At 32.8% G+C, this 15,824-nt stretch overlaps 2 protein-coding genes across 2 annotated transcripts; both read right to left on the bottom strand.

Annotated features, from left to right (window-relative positions):
• Positions 1–6,318: 6,318 nt before the first annotated feature.
• Positions 6,319–6,911, bottom strand: LOC146540693 (uncharacterized; the record flags this gene model as incomplete). The annotated part of the gene is made up of 3 exons (XM_085205694.1): positions 6,811–6,911; positions 6,487–6,732; positions 6,319–6,387 (listed from the first exon to the last, which is right to left on the bottom strand). Coding segments are annotated over exons 1-3 (330 nt in total), but the record flags the coding sequence as incomplete, so codon positions are not given.
• A 3,017-nt stretch (positions 6,912–9,928) lies between these two features.
• On the bottom strand, positions 9,929–12,371 carry LOC146540692 (uncharacterized). The gene is made up of 4 exons (XM_085203787.1): positions 12,223–12,371; positions 11,855–11,968; positions 10,908–11,089; positions 9,929–10,154 (listed from the first exon to the last, which is right to left on the bottom strand). Exons 1-4 carry the CDS (start codon positions 12,287–12,289, stop codon positions 10,056–10,058), a joined length of 462 nt encoding a protein of 153 aa, XP_085059913.1. The 5' UTR covers positions 12,290–12,371; the 3' UTR covers positions 9,929–10,055.
• Positions 12,372–15,824: the final 3,453 nt, after the last annotated feature.

Raw genomic sequence — 15,824 nt, 5'->3', positions numbered from 1 at the left:
CTCAAGAAATCGGCGGTAAGTAGAGAACGCAAGTGTCTTAATAGGAAATTAAGTGTCTTGACATTAGGTTCCCTCTGCCATCCCTGCTGTGTGCGAGTCTAAAAAATATATTTAAATTTAATAACAATTATTTAGTTCTTTACATTCCTAATGTAAATATATTAGGATATAATTAGTCAATGTTTAATTTATAGAATTTATTTATTTTTGGGATTTGAACCTTAAACCAAGCCAAAATAAAGCCATTTACAAGAAAAAACAATAAAGAACTAGTTTTACAGACGTTTTACTTTCAATTTTCAGCATCGCTTACATAGTATTTGGTTTGTTAGAAGAAAATAATCTCACGTCCGCTTTGCTTAATAAGGATAAATCGTTGCGACCGCTACCGCATGTTGGAAGGTGTCTTTGCTATTGAAACTAAATACCATTAGTACTTTTCATCAAAAAAAAACTAAATATTTATTTATTTTCCTTTTCACTTCTTACAATTACAAATATTAAAAAAAATTGGGGAGGCTAATGGCGCTGGGACACAAGTGTGTGACAACGTCCCTGGTTGTGAGTTGGCTGTTAGGCATGTTATCATCATCAGCCTGTCCTCGTCCACTGCTGGACTTAGGCCTCTCCAATGGCACGATCTTCAGCTCTTCGCATCCAGCCGTTGCCCGCTATTTTGTGAATATCGTCACTCCATCTAGCTCGAGGACGTCCTACATTACGCTTGCCGAGGCGTGGTCTCCACGCGGTATTAGGCATGTATTCAAATTAAATGCTGATTTTCTTATATTAAATTATTATTTCGATATTTGCCAGACATCAGTAGTGGAATACTTACTCCCTTACCCATCTTCCACCGAATTCTGGAGGTATTGCTTGTTGAGATTATGTTTACAGGCACACTGTTTTCCTGCGCGACCGTCCTTTGAAATTATTTTTGTCTGTTTTGCCTGTTGAGTGACGGAGCTCAGCGCCGCGCTATGCCTCGAAACCAGAGCGAAGAAATGAAAATACGGATTTAAATACATATTTTATATCCTCGAGTGGGATCGACTCCACAAACAGTCACGTGTACAGTCACATATTCGTGAACTTACCCGACTTTGGCCTCTTACTCTTATTACAAATCTAAATAAAATAAAACATGTAATACAAAGTTCGGTCTATACATTTTTCCGGAATAAAATCTATAACGAGTAAAATCTCCAGTTAAGCACACCGATTGTATTTGGTACATTGACCGCGAGAACCAGAAGGGGCGAGATTGCAAGTGCTTTTATAAAAATGAGGTTTTTATAGGATTGTTTCGGGGACAGTCTACTTTAAAGTCTCTATATTATAATTTCTCTCTTTCACTTTTCTTCACGTCCACGGGAAGTACCCTATAAGTTTTGATTATACGTGCCAAAAACGATGCCTGAGTGCTCGTATCTTTTCATCGTACTGACTTTCTTTTTCATTTTTCCTGTGTTTTAAGGGGCCGTAAACCTGAATATGTTCAATTATTGAGATATTGTATATAGTGACGGAGCTAAACATCGCACTTTGTCTTGTTACCAAAGCCAATCGAACCCACAAGCGCCGTGGTTACGGTCAGCCGCTGGGTCGTTGCACCACTACGGCTTTTCATCTCTTATCACATTTCTTCTCTCTCTTCACGCTGTACCCCGCACATAGCAGGGCAGGCATATGGAACCTGGGAACCTGTGTTAAAACACTTCTTTCAGCGGAATCTTATCAACTAACTAGTAGTGTTTTTAATAAAATTAGAATATTTTTCTATAGCCAATGGCACTTAACGTAAATAGCCTAAATAAATATTTGTATAGAGACCTCTGCAATAGCCGTCTGATCAGATTATATAAGTAAACAATGATATGAAGCTGAGGTCCGTTTGTACGTGACGTGTGTACAAACGTGCTAGGACCGGCGCTGAAGAAGAGTTTTTCTTTCTTTGTAGAGGAAGTATCACCTTAGACAGATAGGTAGGAGGTTAAAAATGAGTTGAAACTCCTAGCACTTGTAGTTTCTGAGGTTTCGTGAGTGAGAGAGCCGCCGAGGTGGCCGTTTTTCTTTAATTCCTTCATAATTCTCTATACTTATGTACGTTTTATACAATGCCTAAGAATTTCGTTTATATTCTGTACTGCTTACTTGTTTCCATGACGTTGAAATTTCATTTCCTGCCATCCGGTTGAAATTTTGTGATAGGTGAGTGAAAGCCTTTGAAGGATCTATTAGGGCAATACGTGCCTGGAATCTATAGAGATGCCACTTAAAAAATAGCTTTATTTTGTTTTTTAACTAAGTTTAAACAAAAATATAAGTAGTAACCCTTCGTAGAGCGCTTTGCAAATCTTTTTTTTTTTAACCAAATCAGGCCCTAAATATTCATACAAAATAATAATTTAATTTATTGCCACATTTTATCCTTAAAGTAGGTAGAAAATTAGGATATAAAAAATACATTTTTATTATCAATGTATTGTTAAATTAACTAACGCACTTTCGTGACGAAGGGCGGATGTCTATTAACAGAAAAGCGATGGACCGGAAGTAACGAAAGTTCCTTAATAGTTTATATTAAATCAACACCTAGAGGCACTTTCGTTTGGTATTTCCTCTATTTTTCACTTGTTGAGAAATTCGGACATTACAGGTAATGGATGTATGGGAATTTTCGTTTTATTTACTTTATATATATATTCTTTATTGCACATAAAAACACATAGGAAATACAAAATTAAAAGTTTAGTTAGCAAAGGTGGGCTTATTTCTAAAAGAAATATTGTACCTTTGAAACTGAGTAATCTAATTGGTGATATAAACAGGGTCTAATATACTTTTATATATTAACATAAACTTTTACAGCAGGGTAGTTAAAAGGAACTTGGAAACCTAGTGTTAAGACACTCCGCTTCCATCAAGATACTTGGAGAGTTTCCAAGATGTGCACGTTCGAGTCCGTTTAAGTTTTTATTTATGTTTTCTAAAAATATTTTTTTATCCTAACGCCCGATGTTGATAATCAATCATAAATTGCAAACATAGTTTGAAATATCAATCGATTTTTTGAGTTTACCTTGCCAATAACCAATCGAAGTACTTCATTTTCAATCTTTAACAGCCATCTATTGTTGGTAGGACTAACTGGAGGTTAAGGGAACTTTGTATGCCTAAATAAATAATTACAATAAAATAGGAGGAGGATAAAATTACAACTTGTGCGTGCCAATAAACGATCTGTCGATTTTGACATTACGTTGGATAGCAAAAATGACAGCTAATTGTGATCTGACACATTGCGGGGTTCATTTTTTCAAATCCTCGGATTACAATATTACATTGATTTTTTATTTCGTTAACAAGGAAATAAATTATGTCCGGTAATACATCTTCAAGTGACATTTCTTCGAGTGACAGTGATGATAGTATTATCGAAGTTTTGGAGCTATTATCAGATCTGGATTCTAGTAGTGAGGATGAGGTACGACGCGCTTCATCACACACACAAACACTCAGGAGAGTGAACTACATGCAAAGCCTAGATGATGCTGACTTCACATTTAAGTTCAGACTTTCAAAGTCTATAGTTAATGTTTTATTAGCCGAAATAATGCCGTTTGTACGTGTAACTTCTTCCAGGTAAATCAATGATAAACACATGCTATAAACAAAGTACACAAAATATATACCCAAAAATCTTTTAAATACTTATGTTAATTTTGTTTTTATGTTGTAGAAATTATGGCGTGTCACCTCTACATCAATTATTATTAACATTACGCTTTTATGCTCTGGGAACTATGTTAATTTCTGTAGCAGATTTTGTTGGAGTCTCAATATCCACAGCCGGCAGGATAGTACATGACATATCATCGGCAATTGCTAGTATATATGATAAATATGTAAAAATTCACCAGGAAAGTGCAGAAAAATTTTATAAAATTGGTGGCTTTCCTAGAGTTTTTGCTGCAATTGATTGCACTCACATACATATACAATCGTCAGGTGAGTATTTATTTATTTGAAGCGTCAACTATACACATAACATCTTATATAATAGGAGAATAAGGATATATTCTGCTATAAGTATCAATTACAGATATATATACAATTAAAACTATTAAAATCTGTTAAATTTCAATTAAAAATCATTTAAAATGTCAATTAAAAAGAAACAAATGAAATTAAGAAAACTAAAGCAGGCCATGTGGTAAATAAATGACAATAATGATAATTATTAATAGTGTTAAGGAAAATTACAAATATTTTAACCATAAAAATTTGCAGTTTTAAGTTAATTATTGAAACTCAATTTGTGATATTTTTTTATAAACATTTAGCTATTTCACTTAAATGGATCTTCATTATTTAGAATAATTATAAATCTATTATTTTTAGGTCAACATATAGGGGAAGAATATAGAAACCGTAAGGGTTACTTCTCAATAAATGTCCAGGCAATCTGCGATGCGGATATGCAATTTATGAATGTGGTTGCTCATTGGCCTGGTTCATCTCATGATGCTACTATTTTCAACAACTCAGTACTTAGAGGTGACATATTTTAGAGACATAAACTTCTTATTTCAAAGGCAGTCAAATTTTGTAAAGATTTTTTTTATTTCTAATCTTAATTATGATCTAATTCCTTAATTGCTAAGCTCTTGTGTTTTTTTAATTTCAGTTGCTGATTTTATGAATTCATTTTCCATACATAACTTTTTATTTATATTTTTAAATCTAATAATATAAAATAATAATAATAATAAATAATAATAATAATAAATAATAATAATAATAAATAATAATAATAATAAATAAAACTTTAAATGTTTTGCCGAGTTAAAACAAAGCAATTGGTGAAAGTTTAGAGTAAATTGGTTTAGTACTTTCGGAGATAAATGTGATGGGCAGACAAAAATTATTCTTTTTAAGAGGGACAGAGGGACACCTCTCTCATTCAGTCAAAAATATTCTTACTGTTTTATAATATATAAGATAAATTTATTCTATTAATGTTTTAGCTAATTGTGATGCAGGGCATTATGGCAATCAATGGATGCTAGGTGATAGTGCTTATCCAAATAGACCATATTTATTAACACCAGTCCCTAATCCAACTAGTGAAGCAGAACAAAGATATAATCAAGCACATGTTAAAACCAGGAATATAATAGAAAGGTATCATGTTAACCTATTAGTTCATAGTATCATGTGTAAATTAGTAAACCTATTAGTCTTCATTTATTATTTATCTAATACACAAATGTTATAATTTTAGAACATTTAGGGTATGGAAAAGAAGATTTCCTGTTATTGCACTCCCCTTACGTCTATCATTGCCTAAAGTTCAAGCAATCATAATTGCCACGGCAGTACTGCATAATATTTGCAGAAATTTTAACTTAGAGGATGTTCTAGAGGAAATGGAAGTACCTACATATGAGTATATCTTGGAAGAAAATGATGACAGCACAGGAGCAGAAGATATAACAGAAAGGACATCTCTTATAAACAATTATTTTACAAGATGATTATTTTAGTCTCACACTGTTTCCCGCATATAGCAGGGTAAGCAGAAGGAACCAAGCGTCCTAATACACCATTTTCCGCCGAATTTGGAGGCCTTGAGTGGAGATTGAACACACAATCTGTCCCATTTACAGTCACATGCTTGTTGTGCCACTGTGTCACAGCTGGCTTTTAATAAGAAAAATAATTATATTTTTTATTTATTACCTAAAAAGTGTCACAGCTAGCTTTTAATAAGAAAAATAATTATATTTTTTATTTATTACCTAAAAAGTGATTATTAGTAAATTATATTATTATGTCTGCATTTAATGAGTGTCTTTATTTAATAAGGAAAACATTACTTATTGTAAATTTTTATAATTAAAAAAAATACTATTAATTATTCTTTTTCATTTTTTCTATTTCCCACAACATCTTTTCTTTTTTTATTTGTAGATGCTCCTTTTTAATTTTAAATAATTCTTTTTTGACTATAAAATATTCGGCAATAGTCATGTTTCGGACAGCACGGTGCCCATCAATTTTTTTTCTTTATTACTGAAAAGTAAAGTATTTATTAGTTTATTGTACAGTAAAGCATTCATTAGAATAAGTTAAAATAATAGAACAAAATTTTTTTATCAAACCTAATATTACGTGCTCTGGTGGTGGTGGTGTCCCAAATGTGAGCCTTTTCTGTTTATTGATCTTTAATATCCCTAAATCTTGTGTCCGTTGTGGAGTCTCAAGAGGAAGTTCTTCAGAATGCACAAAAGATACAGTACGACTTTGCCGTTTCAATCCTAATAAGGTCTCCACTTGATCCAATATGTCGTCTGGGAGAATGTCAGGCAGTCCTGCACCTATCTAAAATTAAAAATGGAATATTTAAAATAAATATAATGGCATAATAACTACATATATATAGATAGGTAATACAATATAAATGTATTATTTTATGTTCACCTTAATTTGGTTCATCTTTATTTTAGTGCTGCGTTTTCGTGATTTTTTTTTCAAATTTTCCCACTTCAAACGCAACTGTTGAGCGTTTCGCGGAAATATCGCAGTTGCATAAAATATATCCGCTAACAACTCGTTTTTACGTTTATTATTACTGGCGTTAGTCGCCTTTGTTGTAATACTTGGACTATTTGAAATTAGATTTACTAACATCCTTGTCTCTTCCTTCGACAATGGCTTACCCTTTACCTAGCCAAACACATAAATTAATATTGTGATGAATTCTAAACAATATATTCATAGAAAAATCGCGCTTTCTTCACTTACTCGGTTAAGCTCCATAGTAGCTACAGTTTACAAATATTAAATAAACTTAAGATAGTTTTGTACTAGAAATGTTTTTAATTTAAAACTAACGCTTAAAAATGACTAAATGTCATTGACAATGTTATTGTTTCGTTCCATTTGACGTAGCTACGCAAATTCATTAAATAATTTTACTATTATTAAAAATTTTTTTTTTGTGGTATTGGTACTTAAAGATTTATTATTTTACTGAACATTGTTTTAAAATATTTTTTTTAAGGAATTCTGTAAGTAATAATAATTTTGACACAAATTTCTTATAAATATATATGATTTCGTTAATTTAAAAAAGATACGTAAAACGGAACTATCTTTACTGCAGGGAGGGCCCTGCAATCCACTGTCGATGATAAGTTGACATTGCCCGGTAGCGTTGCCAAATTATCGATTGTTTCGCAATCGATAGTCTTAATCTTAAAAAGCCTATGCTGTTAATAATGTATCTCCTAAGATACATTATTAACATCGGGCGTAAGTGTGTCATAAACGAAACACTGAGAATTACATTTTCTCTGTATGAAAATAAGTTTAAAGTTAGAAATAGGCATACCTCCTTCATACCCCGTCTCCACCTACCTCCTTCACTTCCTGACCTTGCCCCAGTATAATCGTTACAGTGTTCTCGAAGGTCAACCAAGATGACCCCCTCGTCTCGCATATATTTTTTTTAAATAATATATATATTTTTTATTAATATAATCTAAAATGAAGCATCTAACATTTTAAATTAATTTGTAATCCTAAAGGAATCAAAATATTTGAGAGTCTTTATCGTTCACTTTCACAATTACCCAAATGTAATAAAAATGTCTATCAAGCCGGCAAAAATGTTTCGTTATTACATTTTTCTTAAAGAAAAGAAATAGGCTTGTTTATGTAATACCGGCAAGAGGTAAATGTTGTTTTTCTTTTTCAAATTGAATATATATGTATAAGTAGATAGTAGATACGTGAGAAGTATATAATAAAATTCCGCAGTGTATTCTAGGTTTGCCACTACCAAAATTAAAAAGTTTTGTAAAAAAAGTTCTAACAAGTAAAGCGTATTACACTGTTCAAGAATATTTAGAGGATAAAGATGTATGGAATTAATATCTATTGAATGTAATGCAGGATAGCTGCCAGCTAATGTAATAGATTGTACCATTGATTTTGAAAAGAGCAACTGTTGAGTTTCTTGCCGGCTCTTCTCAGCAGAACTGCCTTCTGAACCGGTGGTAGCTTTTTGCTTATATGTTCAATCGACGATTCAAAAGTGCTTATAACAGTCTATTTAAATAGAATATTTTTAATTTGAATTTAGGTATATTATGTTTTTAGTTTCACGCTGTTATCCCGTATTTAAAGGATAAACGAGCTTGAAGCTCTTTAGCTTTTAAGCATTTCGACGTCAATGTAGACGATCTTATAAATCAATCATAATTTGTTCGTCGACGGGCTTTAGACTGCGATCCATCTTTGAAATAACATTTTATGAATACTAATAGTATGTATTGAACATTTTCCTTTTTAAATAAATTTTAAAATAATAGAAATAAGAAAATGGATATGGTAGTGTAGTATATACTTACTCTAAATTAAATATTTATTTACGTTTATATTTCCATTTCTTCGCTCTGATGTCGAGGTAAAGCGCGACGTTGAGTTCTGCCACTTAACACGCAATGCCTCCAGAATTCGGCGGAAATTGGGGAATGCAGTGTCTTACACTAGATTCTCTCTGCCTACCGTGCTGTGTGAGGGATACAGCGGGAAGCTGATTAACATATTTTTTTGATGTTAATAATCTCGATGTAACCTACTGTAATGAGGTGTGAGTTACTTATGCATTATGAATATGCTCTATTTGATACAAAACATTTAGGTGCTTCTATTTGACCATGCAGGCGATACTGCATGCAAATGTTAGTCTTATATACAAAGACAATCCTCACAGTTTAAATGACAACCTAGTGTTAAGACACTATTGTCTACATTTATTTTAGAAATATGAGATAAAAGAAATGAAAGAAATTAAAAATCTCAATATAATCTAGCAATATTTAATGAAAATCCTTTTCAGCTATCAATCAGCAATTTTAATATATCTACCTATCTATCTGTGGCAAAGCATTTATATTAATTTCAGAAGAAATTATTCTAGTTGGCACACGTGATTCATTTCCATACGCCAAAACAAGCCCCATATTAGGTTTGTTTGTAGTTTTATTATTTCGCTTTTCCTTCTCTTACTCTTCTCTCAATTTCTTATTTGATCTCTCTCGAGGCTTCTTGAGTTGGACTGAAAATGAAACAAATTTTAGTCTTATCATATACAGGTTGGAATTGTCAGCACCACTTTAAACGAAACCACAGTTTTAACTACTCTATAAAAGTCTAATATAATTCGGAAAAAAAATAATTCCCAAAAATGAAAAAGTTATTTTTTCAAACAAAATAAATAATAAAATTATCGTTTTAAAATAAAAAGCCATTTGTAAAGTATAACATAGGCACGCACACACTTACCTGTCAAATCGGAAACGTCGCACACGGGTGTGTGCGTCACACGAAATACAGATATGGATAAAAATCGTGAAATGAAAAAAAAATCCTACGTCCAAACTGTTGAGGTACCTTGATTAATTTCTTAGGTGTGGGTTTGAAATATATTACCCTATATGCAGTTTCAATAAAAGAAGCGCTGCCTCTTCCACCCTGTATAATGTAGGGGTTTTTTTTTAAATAATATATGTATATAATTTATATATGCGTATATTATAAAAATAAAAGCGGGAAGCTACTATTCTCTCCTCTTTTTTCTCTTCCTTAATAGGCAAAAATTAATACGGACTTCTATATTTTTAATCATAGTGGCGCAGAGAGAATATTTCCGACTAAATATAGAATGAATATGAGTTCAAACCTATTGAAGGAATAACTATATAGCGTGCACCTGAAGTTCATTCCATAATATTTAGACTACTAACACCTAACAACGGCCGTTCCGATTCTTAAGGAGAATAAATGATTAATATATTATGTTTAAATTTTAATTAACGCCGGGACAGCCTAATAACATACTAATAAAAATAATCAATTTTACTCATTTCAATTTATTAAAAAAAATTATGGATTTAGATTAATATATAAATAAGAAGTTTTGATAATCCATTTAAATGAATATATGAAGTAGCTTAGGCATCGATGACATTGTCCAAAGTGTGTCACGCTCGCGGGCCAACAATACGAATAGGCACGCGGACGCAGACCACGGCGTTCTTGTTTTGGTCCACCACGCGGAACTCAACCGTGGCGGATGTACCCTGGGAACACAAAAAAATAATTTCAAAGGACCACGTATAAGAAATAGCTAAGTCTAAATAATAATATACTTAGGTAGGTTTGTTTTGGTATAATTTATTAGTAGTTTTTGTTTTGATTTTTTTAATTATTTTTTTTGATTCAAATAATGGTTTATTGCGATAGTAATATCTAAGATTTTGACTTCGTCTTTTTAAAAAAAATATATAATAAAAATATGTTGGCGAAATAAAGAGATATATCTCAGTTTCTTGAAATGAAGTATATGTTTTTTGTAATTTAAACGTTTCTATAAAACTAATTTAATTATCAAGTTGAAGTCTTTAATTTATTAAAATAATATATAATTAATAATAATAACTAAGCACAGTTTACATAGAATGGCGGCATACCACCACAGCGTCTGACTATAAGCCCGACGGTTGTAGGTTCGATTCCCACTCAAGGAATAAATTATTTCCATCATCTAGCTACGTACGCGTACACGTAAGCCAACAAATATATAGGCAGAGGGAACCTAGTGTTAAGACACTCTGTTCCCCACTTTCGGCCGATTTCTGGAGGCATTGCATGTTAAATAGCGGATCTCAATTGCCTCGACACCAGAGCGAAGAAATGAAAACATAAATTTACATAAATATTTCCTTTCTCGAATGGGGATCGAACTCACAACCAGTCAGGTTTTACAGTCACATTTTGTACCTCTCACGACTGACCTCACAAGAAATATATAATCATTATTATTTTAAACTCACCACTGGGAAGAACGATTCAATGAACATTCTCAAAGTGTAGTCAACAGTAGCGCCTCGGTTAACCGGACAGCGAGTGTTGGTGAGGAAGTCGCAGGTGTTGGCTGCGGAACCAAGATCGTATGGGATGTTAAGGATCCCCAAATGCACTGTGACTAATGTGCGCATTGACTTTATGTCGCGAGCTAAAAGGTAAGTATTAAGTAATTAATTATTTTTTGTCAAAATGGTTCTTATTCTAGGTAGGTTCAGAGGCCGTCGACTGTAGACGACGACCTTGAGAGGATATCGAACCTACAACCCTCGTATTAGTTCAGGAAAATAAAATATTTAATATTTTCATTTCCTCGAGCTGGTAACGAGGCAAAGGGCGACGTTGACTTTCGCCGGTTGGCGGACAGTAGGGAGCTTAATTTCAAAAAAGAACAAATTGTCTTGACACTAGGTTCCCAGGTTCCCTCTTCCTACCCTGCTATATGCGGGATACAGCGCGAACATAAAACATCTACCTAATACATCTACCTAATGTTTGGACTATTAAAAACCGTCCTTTCTGGATGTTAAGAAAAAAAAATTATATTAATTACACGCTGTATCCCGCACACAACAGAGTAGGCAGAGGGAACCTCGTGTTAAGACACGCCGGTCCCCACTGTCTCTTAAGCATATTAAATTATTGATATGAAAATAAAATATTTTTATAATTTATTTTAAAAAATATGTGAGCTGGCCGTTTTAGATGGAGTTGGTAGAAAAAATAATTATTTAAAAAGAACATCTCGTTATGACCACTCTGAAGTTAGCAATTGATGGGTGTGTAGATTTCAATTTAAAATTTTTCTTTTAATAGTTTTCTTCCCAGGTATAAAATGCGCTTAAAAACCTTCAAGGCGGCCACAACTCGTAGACCCTACTGTAATTCGTATTATATTATAGTACTTAGTACTTACGAGCTACGAAAGACATGTGTGTAACAGCGTCTTTTAGTTGCGGCAATTCACATGGTGGATTGATGCAGCCTTCAATAGTCGTGTTAGTAGGCAGAGGTCCAGGGTTTGCGGTACCTGGTGTTAAAGAAAAAAATAAGAATGATATTATTAAATAAATTAAATGAAAAAAAACAGTTTAATCTTCCTTAACACTATGAATACTTACATTTACAAGAGGATTTTATTTTTGAAACTACAAAATTTCAATTGTACGCTCTAACCCACATATACCAGAGTCGACAATGGAAACCTGTCCTTTCTCCGTTTAAAACTCTCCGTTCATCAAATTTCAGAAGAAATTATTATATATAACTAAGAAATTAACTTACATCTCTGCACATTTGTCGAAGAGTAGACGGAAGCCACGAAGACTAAGAAGACGATGAAAGTTTTCATTGTTCTTATTGTTACCAGTACTAATGATATAGCAGCTGAGGTCCTTCACATTTTATACCTCACATTATCTCACAGGTGTCCTATGATTGTGGAAAGATAGATAGGGCTAGAATTGCATCGTTTTAGAGATCCGTGATTGGAAATAAATTAGAAATTAATATGTAAAATAATTATTTGAACACACATGGTCAATAAATTTTGATATCCTATAAACTTGTGTTTTTTTTACTAATCTACATTACTGAAAGTAATGAAAAAATAAATTTAAGTAACAGAACTTGTTATTATACATGTATAAAATAACATCAATTATTTAATAGAGAAATAATGTTTTTTTAGGTTTCTAATGTGATGTCGTAAATAATAAGTTTTTCCCACTTACAAAATTTATAAAAAAAAAAGTAATAAGTCAGTATTGTACACTTTGTAAAGGTGTACAGAAAATTTGGCGATAGTGTATTTCTATCTCTTATGAATAACCCACAATAACAATTATTTGTCATTTACTTTTTACAAGAAATAAAGAAATAAAATAAATTATGAATCAACTAATAATAAAAATCTAAGCATATATATATGCTTAGATTTTTATATATGGACAGACAGCGGAAAGCTTCTGTTTTATACTATATAATGATCCCTTATTTATTTTTTTATCACAAGATATTAATTTAAAATAATATGTAGGTACAATTGAAAAATAATGTACATGCCGCCGAGGCGTAGGGTCAGTAGAGTGTGAGTTCGACGATTGTGGATTCGAATCGTAATCGGGGGTAACGAGGCAAAGGCTCGACATCAATAATAGCTCGAGAATTTGAGGAAAAGATAGCAACACAGAAATATCATAATACTAGGTTCCCAAGTTCCCACTGCCTACCTCACTATGTGTGAAATACTGCGTGCAGCTAAAAAAAAAGAAAAGAATCTAGTAGAATCCGCCATCTTAGACTAATTTACATGCAAAATTAAAAAAAAAAAAAAAAAGTCAAATAGTTGTCAAATTAGTCGGGCATTGTACTAGGATAGAAATTTCTAGTAGATTCTATCCAACATTTTGAAGCATAAAAAAACATAAAATACATAATAAAAATATCAATAATTTTTAGATTTAACTCTTAGATTCGAATCTGTAACCTGGCCAATAGTGTTTTTTATATTTTAAACCATTCATTGTTCATATAAAATAGATGATAACACGCAGGTGTTTTCGTTCTGATAAGAAATCAATTGCTATTACTTAATACTTTGTTGTATAATCTTAATAATTGTTATAGATAAAAGCATGAATTTAATTAATATTTAGTTCCATACGGAAGTGATTTTATTTGGTTAGCTATTATATAATATAGTCAATAAACCATTCTCATCATATACCCTCCTGGTATGCTATTGAGCCGTTCTTGCTCTTGGACATTTCCCGAGACGATAGGACCTCTACGATGATTGGTCCTGCACTGCCTGGTGGAGGACTTGCCCTAGGAGCATCGTGCGGGTCGTGGCCGCCATTCGAGAACCTGGTAGCCCCAACGGCCATCGCTTCTCCTCGCCATGCTATTGCTAATTCAACTGGGATTTTTTTTACTATTACCATGATCGTAATACGAACATGCACCCTCCGATTGAAAGTCAATTTGGTTCGTCAGTAACAGATAAGCTACAAGTAATTTTAATTTCCAACCTAAAACTTTAGATGAGTTCAGATAATCTCCCTTCTAGCATTTTTCCAATAAATAAAAAAAAATCGATAAAGTTGGCCTCGTGGCTGAACTTTTATTATGTGTTTTGTAGCTTTAATGAGGATTTTTAAAGGTTTTATATTTCGAACGATATATTCGATAGTTTCGAGGCCGTTATAGCTTAATGCGTCTCTTACTATAATTGTTTTCAACTAAAAAGTTAAATTTGAAAAATTAAAAAAAGCAAATTTATACAAAAAGATCATCTTACAACTAAAGTCAAGCCCCAACCCCTATGCCTCTCATCTATAGTAGGGTAGAGAACCTAAGCCTGTATATATAAACCGCTCTCAACTGTGAGGTCGATTTTAAGGTGCCGTTTTCTTTTATTCATCTGTGAATGAAAACGGCATCTCAAGAAATCATCTTGCCGTAAAGTCAAGCCAAACCCCCCCCCCCCCCCCCTTGACATTGCGTGCAAGACTTTTGTACATATTAGAGTTACCACTATAACATTTTCTGTACTGTCCTAAAAGAAAAAAAATCTAAAATATTATGTAATTTTTTCTTTATTTATAATGAATTTTTTAGTATGCATAAAAGAATTCCATTTCAGTTAGTCTTATTACTGCTTTTAACGTGTTTCAATGACATCGCAGATTTCATTTCCTGTCATTGAGTTGAAATTTTGAGATATGTAGGCTATGTAGGTGAGTAAAAGCATTTGAAGGACCTATTATGACAATACGTGACTGGAATCTATAGAGATACCACTTAGATGCTTTAGATGTCTATGAAATTCCTTTTTAATTGTATTTTTTCCCAAAAAACAACTTCTTCCTTTCTACTTTCTACCCGGTACTAGTAGCACATTCAAATTTTGCATATAACGACGTCGTAGTTCGATTCCCTCAAACGGGAATCAAACCCACAATCGTCGCGTCTACAGTCAAACGTCAGTTAGATATGCCGCTGAGGTACGACAATCTCAATTAAAGTATATATTTTATTAATTAATCAGTGAATTATAACAGTCTTACATTGAGACCAGTCGTGCAGGAGCGCAAGCGTGTGACTGCAAACGCGACAGGTCTTAGCTTCGATTCCCACTCGAGGAACTGAAATATTTAATATTCTCATTTTTATTTTCACTTTGGTTTAAATCTCCAGAATTCGTCCCAAAGTGGGGAACAGAGGTGTGTTAACAATAGATGCCCAGGTTCCTTCTGCCTACAACGCCACTTGCGGTATATATTGTGAAACTAAACAAAATATATGTAATACTAGCGGCCCGCTCGCGGTTACACCCGCGTGAACTATGTTATTATTAATTTCTATCTCCATGACTACGTCCTAGTGACGTCTATGCAAAATTTGAGACTCCTAGCATTTGTCGTAACGAAGTTTCATACAAACTTTCGACCCCAAAAACAACCCCTTAGAAGTCGAATATTGCAAATTCCCGTCTTAGCGAGCACCTACGTCTATAAGTAACTCCTTTGCAAAATTTGAGATTCCTAGCACTTGTAGTTTCTGAGATTTCGTGATGAGTGAGTGACCTTTCGATTTTATATATATAGATAATAAAATTTTATCGAGCTTTAAAATGAGTGTTATCGTTAGGTTCACTAGAGAGTGTGTGCTCACTGTATACATACTCCAGTGAAGAGAGGAGAACGTTTTAAAATGAAACGTCCGAATCATGTGAGATCTTCGCAAATATGGAAGACTCTAGAAGTGAATATCTTTGTGCAAACACTGGCCAATGCTTGAGGCAGGGTTTTGAAGAAATTAAATAACAGTTTCAATAATATCTACAGCTTATTTTAATTGAAAATAAATAATGTTTTTAATTT

The sequence above is a fragment of the Heliconius melpomene genome, chromosome 2, assembly GCF_056956725.1.
Source record: "Heliconius melpomene rosina isolate 202511_hmr_F chromosome 2, ASM5695672v1, whole genome shotgun sequence".
Lineage (NCBI taxonomy): Eukaryota > Metazoa > Arthropoda > Insecta > Lepidoptera > Nymphalidae > Heliconius > Heliconius melpomene.
The sequence above is the reverse complement of the archived record's forward strand: the minus strand, read 5'-3'. Positions and strand labels throughout refer to the sequence as shown.

Coding starts and splice junctions, on each gene's coding strand:
- LOC146540692 (XM_085203787.1), bottom strand. CDS start 12,289: ATGAAAACTTTCATCGTCTTCTTAGTCTTCGTGGCTTCCGTCTACTCT. Junction 11,969..12,222: donor TTCGACAAATGTGCAGAGAT/GTAAGTTAATTT, acceptor CTTTAACACCAG/GTACCGCAAACCCTGGACCT. Junction 10,155..10,907: donor TTGAATCGTTCTTCCCAGTG/GTGAGTTTAAAA, acceptor TTGTGTTCCCAG/GGTACATCCGCCACGGTTGA.